Source organism: Chaetura pelagica, unplaced genomic scaffold, assembly GCF_000747805.2.
Source record: "Chaetura pelagica isolate M959 unplaced genomic scaffold, ChaPel_1.0 scaffold8, whole genome shotgun sequence".
Classification (NCBI taxonomy): domain Eukaryota; kingdom Metazoa; phylum Chordata; class Aves; order Apodiformes; family Apodidae; genus Chaetura; species Chaetura pelagica.
In genome coordinates this window covers 1,055,269-1,072,906 of record NW_009954544.1, presented here as the reverse complement: position 1 = coordinate 1,072,906, position 17,638 = coordinate 1,055,269, and the positions used below count along the sequence as shown (strand labels likewise).

The window sequence follows — 17,638 nt, the reverse complement described above, 5'->3', positions numbered from 1 at the left end:
GGGATGTTATCAATCTGTTCAAATCAAATCACAGGCCTGATTGCAAACTGTGTTTCAGTGCAGTCTCTGACTAATTAAGCGCACAGTCGTAAAGACAACACAGATCCTACCAGGCAGAATGTTTAGCCATAGCTGAAGTAAGCTACTGCGTATTATTAATGGCAGGAAGGGCTCAGGTGCCATGTGCTGTAATGGCATTAACACTGCACACTTTCCTCAGAAATGTTGATTTCAGGCTCTTAGATACAGAAATATCCCTACCAAGTGTTTTCAAATGGGCTGCATCAAGGATTTGCACCAGCTAGGTGAGAGAGGCTGATTGAGACCATAATAATAGTAATAATAATAATAATCTCAATACATAGACACCCAAACAAACCTTACTCAGTAAATCCTACTGAGAAATATTCCTGGAAACTAAGGACAGCTGGCAAAGTAACCATACCAATAAACTCTCATTGCCAACAGATCATACAAGGTGCCAACTGGGAATTGTCTGCAATATTCTTTTTCCCAAACTATGCCTCAGAGTTACCTGAGGGACTGGCAGAGGCCAAAAGCTTTCTCAGAACTGTTAGAACAGTTTAGCTTAAAAATTTTAATTTAGTAGCATTTATTTAGCCCAAATTCTTCCACACTGTGAGGATATCCTGCACTTTTTAGGTGCATCTTTGTGCAAATTTAAAGAAGTCTTACATATCATTGCTTTAAAATATCAAGGTCAGACTAGTTGGATAATGAAGTGGGAAATACTATCTAAAACAGAGTTAATAACACATAAGTTGTTATTAATTGCCCATTTAATAAAAATGCTGTAGCTTGCAACAATAATAATTGAAAGAACTACAACCTGTTATCTACAATGGATGCCATTTTTTGGAGGCAGCTGGTTCCATGTATCTCTAGTTGGGTTTTAGTTGCTCCCTCCCCCATTTTTTTATTCCTCTTTGGATTTTCATGCACTTTAAAGAAACAAGGAAAATTCACAAAAAACAGTATGTTCTGCTCCTGTTCTTCTGTTTATGAAAGAGTAGTTTTTACTTTTACATTACTGTAGTTTTCAGTCCATAGTGTAAAATGTACCAAAATATTACAGACAGAAAAGCTGAAATGTCATGTTTTATGCCCTAATCAAAGTTAAATTGAGGGTTGAGGTTTTACACCAAAATCAGGCAACAAGCCTCCCAGCCTGTTCTCCTCCATTCTTGAGAAATTTAACCTCATTCATCATGTTGTGCTCCTGTTCCTCCCTATAGCTTGTGACACTTCTTTGGCCCTTGTTCTACTTCTGGATCTCAGAGCATAGATGTCATAGCTTGATGGTACAGTGGCTACACAAGCAAGCATGAGAACCATGTGAACATAGGAAAAACTTGTAGCAGTCTATCATTTTTTTCCTGTTTGTTTTGTTGGGTGTTTTTTTAGGCAGAATAAATATAAAAGAATCTTCTCAGCCATACAAATGTCGTGGTAAGTTTTAGGTTTTTAAAGGACAAAGTCTGAATGCTCTTACTCAGGGTATCCATAAGATGAAGGTACTTAATTCACTCACCTGTTTTCACCCCTCCTTTTCCCAATAATTTAATTTCCCCACATATTATACAGAGATCCTGACAAAACCTGCAAGCTACTGAATATATCAATAGATTCATTAGATGCAAATAATGTCAACAAACAGTAAAAAACAGCCTCTGACTTGGAGTCTGAGCCACCCAATGTGCAGAGTGCTTGTAGTTGCCTCTGCTGCCATTGCCTCTTAGGAGGAATTCCACCCAAGATTATCATCAGTTATGGGACTAGAGAAACTGCTAATGCCTTCTTTTCCAGCTTCTTCCAACTTTTTGTCTTCATACCTCCTTCCTGTTACCTCTTCAAAACTGGATGTCTTTTGTCTACCTCTGGGATAAAGTCACCACTCAACGTCATCACCAATTCCAGACATCCTGCATTCCTACACTGAAAATAATTGATACAAGTCATCAAATGAAGAAGGAGTATTTTAAAATATGCACCACTATGCAGATGGGTGACAAGGCAATAAAACTCAGCACAAGAAAAACCTGAAGTGGTAAGTTTGCCTAATTTAGAAGAACCGCAAATCCTTACTTTCCCTCTAAATGCTGATCAACATTTCAGCAGTGACCATGGAGTACAGAACTTTTGTCTGTAATTCATGCATTTCTCAACAGGAACAATTTCATCTGCAGACTGCTATATAGGAAGGCACTCAAATATGGGAAAATACTCGCAGAAGGTGAGGAAGCCCACTAACCTGACCAATAGGTTCTTTTGTTGGGGTCTTTCCTCTTCTAGCAGTGCTTGTGGCCAAAGTGGTGGTTGTTTCCATGACTGACGTGGACATCTCAGACTGCATCGCTGTGGCTGTGGACTCAGTTGTCATAGAGGAAGGCACTTCACCAACAAGCCTCACATTTCCTTCTATCACGATGTTGGCATCATTTTCTGCTGCCATATTCAGAACTTTCAAGCCATTGTAGTAAAGACCAGAGAGCTGGCCTTGGAAAGGATGGCCACGATCTTTGCCTCCAATTTTAATGGTTGCTTGGCTATTGAAGATCGTGAGCTGACGCCCTGTGAAGATAATATTATATACATGCAAAAATGTTGACTGTGAACACTGTACTCTACATGAGTGATAACAGATTTTCATGGGGTGAATAATGAGAGCAATAAACTATAAGAAACAGATTTGACTCATAATTCATTGCTTTTTAATGAAGTGTCCATGAAATGCATAAATTTTGAGAGCATTTGATTTTTTCTTAATTTACACCATTTTGGCGTTTATTTTTTTTTTTTTTTTTTGCTAAAAGGCCAATCAAATATATTTGCAAATGTGTTTAGTTCTACAAATCATATCCCTTGCTCAGTGTTAAGCTATGTCATGTGTGTCAAGAATGCCAGGTGTCCAGTTCCTTAAGATTATTTTTTCTTCAAGTCTGCCACCATTTCAAAGTTTTTTTCCATACACAATACAGCACAGAGTCTATAGCTTTAAGTGTGAATTTATGTATGTATAGACATAACAAATATGTATATACACACAGAGAGTTTATATATGTGCCAACAAGTCACTTGGTCCAGTGAATTTTGAAGAATGTTATACAGTAATCTGTCATATCTCTATATAAGTGAATAAAATATTTTCATTTTAAATTAATGTTTCCTTTTTGTATTTCAATGTTTATTTTCCTTCAAGATCCACAATGAAAAGAAACACATGGTTCACACTGAGTATCTCAGAGGCAGATTCAAAAATAGATGTCTGATTGGCTTTCAGCAAGGCTATAAATTTAAATAAAATATTTTAGATGTAAAAGCGGCTTCAGAAATGATACACATACCAATGGAGAAATCATGGCACATTTCCATTAAACAGAGAAATCCTCATCAATAGTACTACTCTCAGTAAATAGAATAGTCACTTTAGCAGATTGGTTTCTGCTCACAATAAGCATGCACACAACTTTAAGTTCTGTTTTAATTAGTGTTTGTTCCAAAATCCCCTTAAAAGGTTGCAAACGTTAAAGGGACTTCATTTTGATTGGCAATTCATATTGCCCACTATTTAAGATACCTACAGTTTAAACAATTTTTTTTTTTTTCAGGACCATAACGAAGATATTGCTACATAGATTTTTAGTTAATAATTTAGATGCTGGAACGTGATATAATCTATGAATGATTTATAATTTTCGGTTAATGTTTGCTATGAGTACCTTCATAGATTGAGTTAGTGGATTATATTTAACAGTCCCTTTAACCTTAAGTTAACAGGGTAAGATTATTAAACAGCTGGTACTTCTAGAAATGTATATAAATTATTATACAAGGTATGCAAATATTACTCTATATTTTACTTTTTAAAATTTGTTTTAAATTTAGTTTTACTGCAATTTATTTTTTATGTTTATTAGTGTTACAATGAAGTACTACTTGGTTATGTTCAAATTATTTTTTTATTTGAAGTTTTAATCAATGTTTTTTACCTTTGTCGAGTAGCCATTCATCAACTACTCGACCAAGTCGATATGGAATTCGCTGTCTAGCAATCGCCAGGCGCTCGTTATCATTGTTTCCTTTAAAGTTTAAAAAGACATTTCATTGGTTAAAATCTGTAAGGTCAAAGGTTAAAAGTTAATACTTAAAGCTTGAGCTATACAGTTGCCACATGATTTTTTGAAATTTGGAATTTTAAAAAGTGCTACCTAGAACATTTCATGGTTCAGACTTTTCATTCATTCATTTATTTTATTTTAGCAAACAAAATTATTCCTATGTTAATTGAAAATTAGAAATCTGCATTTGAGCTAGGTTATTAAACTTATGTTATAGACAGACCCAAAAAACAAATTTAAACATCATCGAATGGCTTTACAAAAAATGATCATTGACCTCAGGGTTTTGTCTTTTTTGATGTTTCTTATTAACTAGTTAAACATGTTCAGGTGAAACAGGTTTAAGTTTTCAAAAGACATCCAACCTCCAGATTAGTCATTTAAAGAAGAAGAACACCACAACTCTGAATCACTATCTAAGGCACACTTACTTCTGCTGTCTAGAAACAGACCTGCTGTAACTTATATCCTAGTCAGAAAAAATATATCCTTATTCACTTCATTTAAATAAATTCCAGAGATTCAAATATATAGTACAGAACAGACCAGAGTATTCACCATTTTTACATTCTCATAATACACACTGACAAATGTCTTGAAGGAACTCCAAGGCTTTGACAAAAGTGACTTGCTGAAAGGTAGCCTGGTTTTGAAATGTGGAAGTGCTTTAAAATTTAGCAAGAGGCCATCTGTGGTGGGGTTTCATAAATTAACAACTAACCAGAACTCGGTAATGCAAAACACAAACTTGTCATTTTTGCAAAGAGTATCTATTTTCAGCCTATGCAGAGATCTGTGACTTCTTTAAGTAAAACAAGTAGATAAAATAAGACTGGGACAGTCAGAAAAAATCAGAGAACAAGGAAAATTTACTTTAATTATTTATTTCTAATAATAGCTTCTTGTTTTTAAATGCTATAGGTGTGATCCCTAAGAAAACCATGTCTTCTACTTAAAACTTTTCTTAGGAGAATGGTGAACCTAAGTATTTCCTTCAATACGCAGGTTCTTGGTGGCAGTAGTATTTTAGACCAACAATTGCTTTTTCTTCCATTGTATTAGTTCATATTAGTAAAGAACCTGAGAGTTAAGAAGAGCCAGATAAGTGAAAAGCAGTCATTCCTAATTCAGGTCCAAACAGAAAGTCGATCTTACTAGCTCAAATGTGCCTACTGTCTTTGTCTTCAAAAATCATCAACGAACAAAGGCCTATAACTGCAGTGCAAATGTAAGTACAGGATACAGTAGCCCACATAGTGCTCAGAAATACATTTTCCTGAGCTAAAAAGACCCTATCGCTAATTATAAAACCAAAGTATTATCCAGATTCAGAAAATCAATGTTCTAGTTTGCCAGATATAGCAAGAGCAGCAGCTTTTGTACCAAAAACTGTGGTGGTTTTATGCAGGCACATATTTTGCAATGACATGAACTGCTAGTTTCTGTGTTTCATATCTCCCTCATTTGGCTGAAAGAATTCTCACAACTGCATACCTTAGGAAGGTATTGAACTCTATGTTCTTTATTCAACCAGTGGGTGTAAATCAGGTGTAATTGGTAGAAGGACTCTCTTCAGTCACCAGTCTGGATCCCTAATGCTATGGCATCTCTCTACTGTAATTCCATTACTACAACAGGATTTACCCTACACAAAGTTTTTTCCTGCCTCCACTTGAACTACTTGGCAGCTGCTCCAGGACATCTTTGTGGTGATCCTGGAAATTTCCCTGTGAATTAACAGCATAAATTTAGACTTGTCCAGCTTACACATTTCTTTAAATTATTTCACTAAAAAGTCCATGCAGTATGTACATTTTTGAGAACAGTGCACCCTATTATAATGTGATTTTATCTATAAATTATATTTTATACTAACTGCAGCAATCTTGCACCACTGGTAGCAAAATAGAAATAGAAATATAAAGCAAGAAAATAGTAATTTGATTTGTAAAGGTCACACAAAAAATAATTGCTGATTACATTAGCCCAGCCCTCATCAGAGGAAAAATGCATCACAATTTAACACTATTACATTAGCTTCAATTTTTCTAGTAGATAATATAAATGGAAAGGCTAGGAGAAAATTGTGTGGAACTTATCCAGCTTTAATTTCAAGGAGGTTCAAGAAGGTTTAGTGATGATGAAACTAGTAGACACATAAGTAACTTAAGAACTACCTTACAAAAATAAGATACATAGCATTGAAAAGAATAGAAGCAACAAAAAAAAGCAACAAGCATCCTATTTTTACATTGTGAAAAATTCACATCTTTCAGAAATCGCTTCTTCCAAAACAGCTGGTTTGGTTATACGTTCAGCTACAATAAATCTGGATAGCCCCACTGAATTCAGTAAAATTGCTTAATCTAGAAATCTCATTTGCAGTGAGGAAAACAGAAATACTACAAATTGTTTTTCTTAGTAGTATTCAGTGCACATTTTTCATGCTTCCTTTATTTATGATTGTTTTTACCAATATGGTAAACGACATGGAGTTTGTTTTTGTTATACATCTGAAAGATTAAGTGCTCTGGCAAGCATGTTTTTCAACCATAGTTCATAAAAAACAAATGATGTGCTTAAACTCTAATTGTAGACAGCTGTGTGACCATCCAATGTGAGAATTCCTAGTTATATGGCTGAGATTTCTTTGATTAAAAAAGCTAGGTAGAAATGATTCACCCAGGATGGACACCATGACTTTGTCTAACCTGACTAAATTCTAGATGGTTTCATTCTTCAGCCAAATAGATAATATTTTGTCTCAACACAGTGTTAATTCTGTATGAGCAGAATGGCTTCAAGGGAATAACAATAATTTAAAAGAATCAAGGTAAGCAGAGAGGAGCAGCAAAGGTCAAATCTTTGAGTTGGAGCTAAATCTTCTGGCAAGAAGGAGCAGCCCAAAAAATTTTTACCCATACTTTTTTATCTATAGGTCAGATGGGACAAATCAACTATGTGAACTTCACTAATAAGTATTTTATCCCTCCTGATTTATTATATTGTCAGTACTGGAATGTAATTCTATTTTATTCTCTGAAATAAAGGTGTCAGTTATTGATGTGAAATAGCAGCATCCTTGAAAGTGAGTAAGTAAGAAGGTTGAAAATCAAGAGTCTGTGAAGAACAACCTAGACTAGGGAATTTTTTCTTTAAAACAAACCCTTTCACAGAATACAAATGCACCTTGTTAGTCTCAGTGATCTGCTAGGGAAATAAATAACATAGTGATGGAACCAAGGTCTATCTCCATTTATAAACAACCTCTCTCCCTAGTTTTGCCCGTCATGATCCTGACACTGTTATTTCTGAATCATAACTTCCCTGATATCTGCAAGAGGAAGGCAAAGACCCATATAATTCCTCCAGATGCAGTTAGGGATGAAATCTGCCTGAAGGATCAATGGCACAGCAAGGGAGGAAGCCACAGCAGCTCTCTGGTGCAGAAGCAGACAGTCCACATAGAGTCTCACATGGCCAGGCTAGGAAACAAAAGCACCATCTTGACAATGGTCCATACTAAAGTTCTTTCAAATTATCTATTACTATGATTGTGCACACACATTTTTGTATACAAATGCATATTAATGTTGGAATAAACTGGAGATGCAGAGACTGTGGACTAAAATTTGTACAACAAATGATTTTGCACATGCAGCTTGCCTCTTCCCAGCAAAAGACAGTGTGATATTTTAAGTACTATCAATTGGAAGCAAAAAATTCTACAGGATTTGTATTTAGTGTTATCATGCTCGTGTTCACACTGGCTCCTTGTCTTGGCCCTATGTGGATGTGTCCAGTCTCATCACAGTCACAACGTAAATTGCTGTTAACGATACAACAGTTTCAGACCATGTCTCATTTGAAATAGCCAATATACAGACATTCTCTAAAGCTATATTAAGATTCAAATTGAAATAGCCTTTAACTATCATCTAACAAACTCACTAGCTCCATCTACATTGCTGTTTAACCAAAGACCCCTTAGAGAAGTCAGTCTAAAGGGCTCCCCACACATGTGTTTGCTGCGGACTCAGTATGTTCCCAGACTTTACATCCTCTAAAGGCAGGTATGGTGCCATGGGACAGGATTTAGTGGTGGACATGGCAGACTTAGGGTAGTGGTTGGACTCGAAGATCTTGAAGGTCTTTTCCAACCAGAGTGATACTGTGATACTGTGATGAGTGAGATATCCTAGAGCATAACCTTACTTGACCTGTCACCGTAGACCTCTAGCAAGTCTTGCTTCCAACAAACTTATCTCCCAAGTAGCCTACAGCAAATCCCATCATCTGATCCTTCTTGCTGTCTTCATAACCAAGCCTACAATTACACACAAGGATCTCACTCTCAGCAACCATCACTAAGCTTGCCTTTATGTCTGCGAATAAAAGATCACTTTTTGCATCACAACACCTTGAGTCCAGTATAGACAGGCATGAGACTGAGTTGGATGGGGCAGAGGACAAGAGGTCCAGATCCATTCCAGGAAATAATTGTTTTTGTGGGGCACACTGACACTGCTTCGACATATATTTTTGCTTACAGACTTGGCTCTCTGGTATTTGATCCAGGACTGAATTCTGGATGGATCAGATGAAGCTGTGTGTCTTTTTCTCTTGATAAAATATGACAGGTCTTCCTGTTACCATGTGTAGAATGACAAGTTGGAAGAGATAGTGAATGATACAGGAGACAGCCTCAAAGGCCTGTACGAGGAGTTACACAGCCAGAAGGCTGATATGGACCTCCTCTAGTGTTCAAAGGAAAGGTAGACACACAGTTCTAAGTTATGTATTATTTCCCATTGGACATCTTGAACAAACCTTACTGTTGGCATGATAAGAAGAAACTCTAAAGAAGAAACTCCACAGTTAGAGCAAGAACTTGCAGCAAATAAGGAAGAGTGCAACTCTACAGTGCCTTACCTTATTCCAGAAGTGCTAACCTATAAAAAAAAGAAATCACCATGAGGTACGACTTCTCCATGAGGTATGACTTCTCCATAAGATATGACTTCTTCAAACTTGAAAGTGTCAAACCTGGCAAGTTCAAATTAAATGACCATAACATAATATGGCCTTTCTCACCCTAAAGGGACTCTCAGTTTTGTTATAATGAACATTAAGTATTCCAAGAGGATATTCTGCTCACAGAATGACTGACAGCAGTCTTCGTAGCAGGGTGAAATCTTTCACTGGTGGTTTACAACACTGCTAAACATAAAACAAAACTTAGTTTGCCTTATAAAAACAGATTATCAGATTTATTGAAAGATGTGTATGTACTTGATTCCCATTCCACTGATACTACAGACTGTATCAAAACATCTCATGTTCACCTGTAAGCTCCTTGCTTCATGCTTGCATATTAAACAAACTAAATAATATTTTTACAACTTTCTACAGGATAAAACTGAGAACTCTCATTTACCTCTCAGGGAGATCTGAACCTTCACTTCAAATCAGCTACCTTCTGCCCTGTTTTGGTTTTGATTATTTTTCACTGGATTAAATAGGAATTAAACAAAGAATGTGCTCTTCCTGACTCTCACTTCCTCCCTGTAATGCAGTATTCATCTCAGTTTGTGCAGTGCTGGATTGCTTACTTTGAGAGATTGGTGTTCTGTATCAAAAGCAAGCAAGAGAAGATGAAAAGCAACAAGGAGATAGGAAAACACAGGACTTGTCTGATGTCAGGAGTTGTCTGTTATCAGGAGTTTTAAAAAGGTCCTTTGCACAATCTTGCAGCATTTAAGGAGCTATTATTGTACAGCTGCTGCTAAAATAGACAAGAAAATTTCTAGAAATCGTTAAAGTAAAAGATTAAAGCATAAGAAATGAATTGTTGTAAGTACAGCACCATGACCCACATCACTCCAACAGTGCCATTTTGCAGTTCTCCAAGGTAAAAGGACTCTGAACTGTTTCTAAATCATAATGTGACAGCATTTAAGGTTATGTTTCCTGTAGAAATCTAACTGCAAGTTAACTGTAAGCAGTTTCTTATTCAATATGTTTTCAACAGCTGGGAAATGGAGAATATTTCAACCTGCTGTATCTAAAATTAGCTAGGTTTGAGATAGCAGCTACTGAATGTGCTGTTCTGACTTTCACCCAGGTGGCAATCTGGATGATCTTCATTTCCTGTTAGCAAGGAGCCGTAGAATGTCTCTTGACAGAAATAATATTCACATTAGATAAATGAACAATGGCAAATGGAAAACAGTGCTCAGTTCTTATTTTAAATTTGTATTGGTCTGCAGTTCCATGAGTACCCAATATCCAGGTAGAAACCATCAATAAGAAAGGTCTTATTAACTATGTGCAAACCTCCAAATTAAGTTCAATCGCACGGCAAGTTCTGAGGACGGAATAGGGCAAACTGTCAAGAAGTCATATAATTGCAAACTGTCAAGAAGTCATAGCATTTAGTATAGCCATAGCATAGTCATAGCATTTTAGTATAGCCAGCAAAAGGCTTTGAGAAATTCTGTATGCTTTCTCCATCTATTATTTCTGACCATTGAAAGCATGAAAAGTTATTTGAAACAATTTAAAAAAAAAATATTCTGAGGTTAAATTCTGTTCTTGGTTCTGAGATTTATAAGAGAAAACAGAGTTTGGCCTTCATTTGTGATTGCCAAAGCCACTGTAATTGAACTGCTTAGCAGACTATTTGGAGGCAATGCAGGGAGTAGTGAGGATAATTTCATGCACATTACATGACCAGAGACACAAAAACATAAGAGATCAGGCAATCAGCACCAGCCCTTATCAACAGCAAAAAAACCTAACATGACTGCAACTGCAAATATTAAAAATGTTGATTTCCTATTAGTTAACAAAGCATGGAAATGCTAGATTTAAATACAACTGTGCCCTGAAGTCCTGGACCATACAGGTGCTTTGTCACATTCACTACCTCTGCCGAAGTTGTGTCAGCTCCTTCTCTTAGGGAGAGGTATGATTAAACACAAGCCAATGGAAACAACAAAACTGAGATTATTTGGACAAGCCTTTGCCAAGCAGAAGAAACCAAATGCACCTAGACAGATAGAAAATGGCATTTAAGAGATAATAATCTGTTCTGTGTCAGCAGTGTAGCAAAACAAAAGTAGCCCTTGGCCAAAGCAAGCTCCAGACACTCAGTTCTGTCTAAAAGTGGCATTTCAATTTGTGTATTTATGCCTTGCAGACATTTTACTATAAAAGAATACTCTATCTGAAATTGAAAGGTTTAAACTTGTATACATAGGGGGTTTTTTTAAACGCTTTTGGCGAGACATGGAAACAGAAACTGTAAATAATAGAAACAGATGCTCACAGAGACAAAAGCAGAGGAGTGCTTTAGGACTGCAAAACTATAATGAGCAGTTCAGCATGCAATTGCATCATGGGTAGACTCCCAGCACATCACTGTCACGTTTAGAAAATACAGCTAGCTCTTTTAAAAAAAAATCTGCAGCATTTCAAGTTAGCTAAGTATTTTCTCCTTGTGAATATGTTTCTCTCCAGTTTTGTTTTTTTTCCTGAGAATACGAAGAATTAATGTGAAACTCTTCTTTTGCTCTGAGATTCTGATTTTGAAGAAATTCATTGCTCAAGTGCTCTGGATTTCTAACTGCAAATTTTTTAGAGTTTCCTTTTGTGCTTAGGAACATGGTTTAGTGGTGGACTTGGCAGTGTTAGGTTAAGAGTTGGACTTCATTATCTTAAAGGTCTTTTCCAATAAAAAAAAAGTCTATGATTCTATGACTTTATTATTTAGGAAGGTCTTAAGAATAGAAAAAGATGGTTACCATAGCATATTTATCACTTTCCTGAAATGTTAATGACTTCTTGTATACTCCATTTAAAAATGGGATGAAGACCAACTGCTGAATAAAGCACCTGTGAGAATAAGATGGTTTCAGATGACAGCTGGTATCAAGGTAGCCTTGGGCAATTAGAAAAGAAAGCCACTGACCCCAGTGCCAGATCTAACATATGGATCTGATCTTCACTAGCTAAATCAAGACATGCCAATTCTGAAGCTCTTGCCCAGAACACACTTTTGTATGAGGACCTACTCTGTTTTAAAGTTAACATTTAAGACGGACAATGCAAAACTGGCTGCTAAATTTCATGTCGGTCTAAATTTATGGGCTTGATTTTCAGAGTTAATATGAGTTAAAACACCAGAATGAAAAAAGTCAATATTGAACTATGTAAATGTATATGAATTTGCAAGAAAATATGTAATTGATATTCAACTCTCAATATGTTTAATTTTTCATTCTCTTTTACAAAATTCCATTTGCTGATGTAATATCCAAAAAGTACACTCTACTTCTACTTTGCAATACTTGCAAAGTGTTAAATGGGAAAAAGAACAATTTCTGAAAGAAATAACTCTCCTAGCAACATATACACATCCACTTTTTCTCAGGAAACTACTTGACCTTTTAAAAACATACTGAAACCCCCTATGTTGAAGAAATTAGATATAATCATATTATCATCTTTCCAGCTTTATGAATTCTGGTAGCTTCTGTAACACGAAGCACTAATGCATTATTAAAATATAATGTGATATGCTATTGACATTATTTTTATTCTTAAATTACAGTACTGAGAATGCTGAAGTATTAAGTAAACATCTAATTCTAAATAGATAATACACAAATAGCTAAATTGTGTAGCTGACTGACTAATAAAATATTTATGTATTCCAGTTTAATAAGACAAAATTCAGAACCCTAAGAAGAAAAGACTACATCATTCCATCAGTCCTCTGTCCACAATCACCCATAAATGTACAGCCATGGAAGCAGTAGATTGGATGAAAAAAGGAAACTGCTTATAGTCCTTGCTTTTGTTATTATGTGCATGGATTTACCACTGCTTCCAAAGTAGAACACTGGAACTTACAAACAAACTTTCATGGCTAAGACTGAAGTAAATCCAATTATGAGTAAAATATGTTGACCTGCCAGAATAGATTATTGCCATTAATAAAACACAGGACTGAAACAAAGTTCTGACGAAGACTGGACTAACACTCTGTGTTTTGCTTTCTGCACAGAACACACATGGTGCTCATGTTCACAGAGTGATAGCAGATAAGGGAAGTGTACAGACAACCCCATGGAATGCTGCAGGGTTGGGGAAGAATGGCTGGAAAACTGCCCAGCAGAAAAGGACCTGGGGGTGCTGGTTGACAGCAGGATGAGTATGAGCCAGCAGTGTGCCCAGGAGGCCAAGAATGCCAACAACATTCTGGCTGGTATCAGAAATAGTGTGGCCAGCAGGAGTAGGGAAGAGATTGTGCCCCTGTGCTTGGCACTGGTGAGGCTGCACCTCGAGTACTGTGTTCAGTTCTGGGTTACTCACCAGTCTAGAGGTTGTAGCAAGGTGGGTTTTGGTCTCTTCTCCCAAGTTAACAAGCAATAGAACATGAGGAAATGGCCTCAAGTTGTGCCAGAGGAGGTTTAGACTGGATTTTAGGAAGAAATTCTTCACTGAAAGGATTGTCAGGCATCAGAACAGGCTACCCAGAGAAGTGGTGGAGCCACTATCCTTGGAGGTATTTAAAAGATGTGTAGATGCAATGCTTAGGAGCATGGTTTAGTGGTGGACTTGGGAGTGCTGGGTTAGCAGTTGGACTTGATCATCTTAAAGGTCTTTTCCAACCAAAAATATTTTATGTTTCTATAACAATTAAATATTCTTATATCGATAGTGCACTCCTAATATAAACATAGGGATAATCTGATCTGTATATCACAGGATATGAACACCGAGCCACTTGATCTTGTATTCAGACATAAGATATTGTATGGTTAATTCATAACCTGTCACAGGCTCAAACAAGTCTTCAAGGAAAACATCTTCTCCTAACAGGATGACACACAGTAAAGGAAAATCTTTCAGATCTGAATTCCAAGGCTCACTGTTGAAATCACATTCTCTATTTCTTGCATTAATTTCTTAGCTCTTGTTATGGCTTTCTAGGAACAGCTAAAGAGCACTGTAAGCATCTAGTGTTTTCTCCCCCATGAAAGCACTTACACTGAAATCGACTCACTGCTTAGTTTTCTATTTGGGCTCCAAGGAAACCTCATAGCAGCCTTCCAGTACCTGAAGGGGGACCTACAGGAAAACAGGGACTTTTTATAAGGGTTTGTAGTGATAGGATGAGGGTTAATATTTTTAAGCTGGAAGAGGGTGGATTTGGGTTAGACATTAGGAAGATATTCTTTAGTGTGAGGGTGGTGAGACACTGGAACAGGTTGCTCAGGGAAGCTGTGGTAGCCCCATCCCTGGAAGTGTTCAAGATCAGGATGGATGGGGCTTTAAGCAACCTGGTCTAGTGGAAGGTGTTGGAAGTTGGAAACAGACAATGTTAAAGGCCCCTTCCAACCCTAGCCATTCTATGGTTCTGTGGTCTTTTGGACTCCTGTTACACATCCTACAATTTTTCCCATAGAACCACAGACCCCAGGTACAGACTTTGATTCATGTTCCAAAGCTGCCTTCAAACTCCTGTAAAGGGTTTTAAAATCCTCCCCAGTATTTACATTTTAGTATTTTGTGCCCACAAAAGCAATTTCCATAAACTCATTTGCCACAACATCACAGGATATTTCATACAGAGCAACCTGGAAGATGAGACCCTTCTCAGAATTACACATTTCCAGGACTTTGCCTACATGGCTTAACCTTCACTTGTTGCTTAGGCCCGTACCTTGGCACTTAGCACTGCTGAAGTCTAACTATATTTAAAACCTCCTCAATTCCTATGTGATCATGTTCACATACCACAATTGCCCTGGTCTTGCTGTTATTTACCACCTTTCAAAAAACAAATCTTTGTAACTGCCACACATCAGCAGCAATGACTTATGCAGACTTCCAGGCCACTTATAAAAGAGGTAGAGAATTTTGAGCCCAGTAGAAGAGACCCTTGTAAAACATCACTGGATGGACATGTTTCCATTCAATGAATGCTCCTCACTGCTATTTGTTGCCTGTAATATTGAGTGTATTAGCTCAAGCTGACTAATGAAAAATTAACTATATTCACTGATCATCACTTGTATGAAGAATATCCATCAGTTTTGGACTCACAATGACATGTGTGGCTCCCCAAAGACACTGTAACACTGAACATTGCAGTGATGAACCTAGGGATGGTAATATTTTTCTAATAAATTATTATTTATACACACAGGATATGAGCACCAGAGAAGCTAAAAAAGGGAGGAGAAACTCTGAAACTGAGCCTGAAACTTCTCTGTCCAAATCCTTCACCTATACATTATCCTAGCACAGTTTTTTGGAATTCACAGTGCAACCATAGCAATGTCATTAGTCTGAGTTTGTATTTTAGCGCAGACAAAAACACACAGAAGTTTGCTTGAGAACTACAGTGCTAGGACCCTACAGTGAGATGTTCAAGAACCCTTCAGTTGAAAAGAGCTGGGAGGCAACTGTTGTGCTCTGAAAATGAGAGCATATTTTCAAATGTACCCAGCTGCAATTAAACTTTCTTTTCTGTCCTTTTGTAAAGGGCATATTTGCTCTTCTCTCCCTATTGTGCCATTGTAATTTTGAAATTTTAAACCAGTGGTCTATTAATGCTCCTTACTTCTATAAAACAGGAAAATCAAAATTGTCTTTATATGTACTTAACACTGACAACTTGGGTTTTTCATTCAGCTTTTTAATGTCCACTAAACTTGATGCTGCACCAGAAAGGCCATTTAACTACTTAGAAATAGTCCATGGAGGAAAATAAACCATTCACATCTCAATTAAACCAATTTGTAAAAATGTAATTTCCCTGCCTTTAGTTCAGTTAATTTCTTCTTGTAAGGGGTTGAAAGGAGGATGCTGTTCACAATGTTTTGTGTTTCTGATACAGCAATGAATGTTCAATTTCTGCTTCAAATTTATTTGAAATAATGTATACTACACAACATGATTCTTGTGAAGCTCACAGAGTTTTAGGTCATATAAATCATACAAGCTTTTCAGTCTTTTTCTAACAGCTAAGATAGACTGCAAAAAAACCCCTTCTGTTTTAGCTACATCTTGCTAGGGTCAAGAAAACTCTTTGAACACTTCTGGAACACTCTGAACTTACTTTTAAAAGCATGTTACAATACAACAGTCCTGTAGAATTTGTTACAACCAAGTTGACATTAATCACAAAACCAAATTATTAAAGAAAAAGTTACTTTGAAAGTGTGGGCACCACAGTTTTAAGTAACCAACAGGGCTGAAGACTTCAGAAAGCTGACCACATATCAGGACGAGGAGATGAATGTGTGTCTTTTCTCCTGTGTCCACATGGTACAAAGAGGAAAAAGGGTCTAAAGCATGTACATATTCATACATTCAAAACAGCAATTAGTTGTGTCCTCCTGAATACCTGCGTAACATAGATCAGTCTCTTGAAAATGTATCTAGGACAGAGCAGGTTGCTGTTTTCCCTGCTGCAGGGTCAATTATAGTGACTGCGCCTGAGTAAGTTTAATAGAAGTTCTTATCCTGAAGATATAAAGAACTATTCAGCTGTCACACCTCACAACACCAGTAAAATATATCTGGGGAGACATGCACAGAAAAATACTCTTCTTCTGAGAGTACCTAATAGCACTGCAGAGAAATTAATTTTGTTTTCCATATGATTGATTGTATTGTTGGAAGGCTCAACGTTACATTGATTTGATCCGTCCCAAGTTTCTTGTTGGAAGGCACATTGCTCTGTCCTGAGAAAGGCTCCCATTTCAGACTGACTTCAGGGTTGCCCCAGAAGCTAATGGAAACAAACTGCATTACAGAAGGAGCACATGGCAAAAGTACGCTATCAGGCTCTTCTCTTGCATGCTCAATCAGCCACCAGTAGCATTAATACCAGTCTTAGAGCAAAAGCACGTGCATGCCCATCAGACAAGGCATCTAAAGAATTGGCACAGTCGGAACCCTACCGACTTAATAGTTAGACAAAAGTAATTTTACTGAAGTCAGTGGATATTGGTTTGTCTTAGTGAGTGACACATTACCATAAAGTCTTGTGCAGTCTTGAAGGAGAGCTATGAACCTACTAGAGGGCACACTGAGAGGAAAGAGAAACAGAAGAATCTGATGTTCAAAGCTTTGCATTGACAACACAGTCCTGCCACTGGGAAAGAAGAATAACAAATATATTTTCAGACATTGATTCTATCACAGACACCAGCATGGTATTCTTAAAGAAGCTATTGAATAGCTAAAATTCCTTGGTAAAGAATTTGACTGAATAATTTTCTACTTAACCAACGACACATTAATCCCTCATTTTTAAGTTATCCTAATACACTGGTAAGTTGTGCTACTGCAGGTTACATAGAAAAAATATGTCAAACCAAATAAAAGAGTGCAAAAGAATCCCTACATATTGGCAATGTTTCATCTTTTTGAGATATGACTTTTACTGGGATTATTACGACATAATGGCCTTCCTGAAG

The 17,638-nt window shown here is 36.8% G+C and overlaps 1 protein-coding gene across 2 annotated transcripts in view; it reads right to left on the bottom strand.

The window, feature by feature from the left end:
- Window positions 1–17,638, bottom strand: part of NRXN1 (neurexin 1) — a 535,539-nt gene that overhangs the window by 126,212 nt on the left and 391,689 nt on the right. The window contains exons 4-5 of one of the 2 annotated variants that reach the window (XM_010004973.1): window positions 4,011–4,100; window positions 2,273–2,592 (exon numbers count right to left, since the gene is read on the bottom strand). In XM_010004973.1, coding sequence (XP_010003275.1) covers window positions 2,273–2,592; window positions 4,011–4,100 — 410 coding nt within the window. The remainder of the gene's footprint in view (window positions 1–2,272; window positions 2,593–4,010; window positions 4,101–17,638) is intronic. The other variant, XM_010004972.1, reaches the window with a different exon arrangement.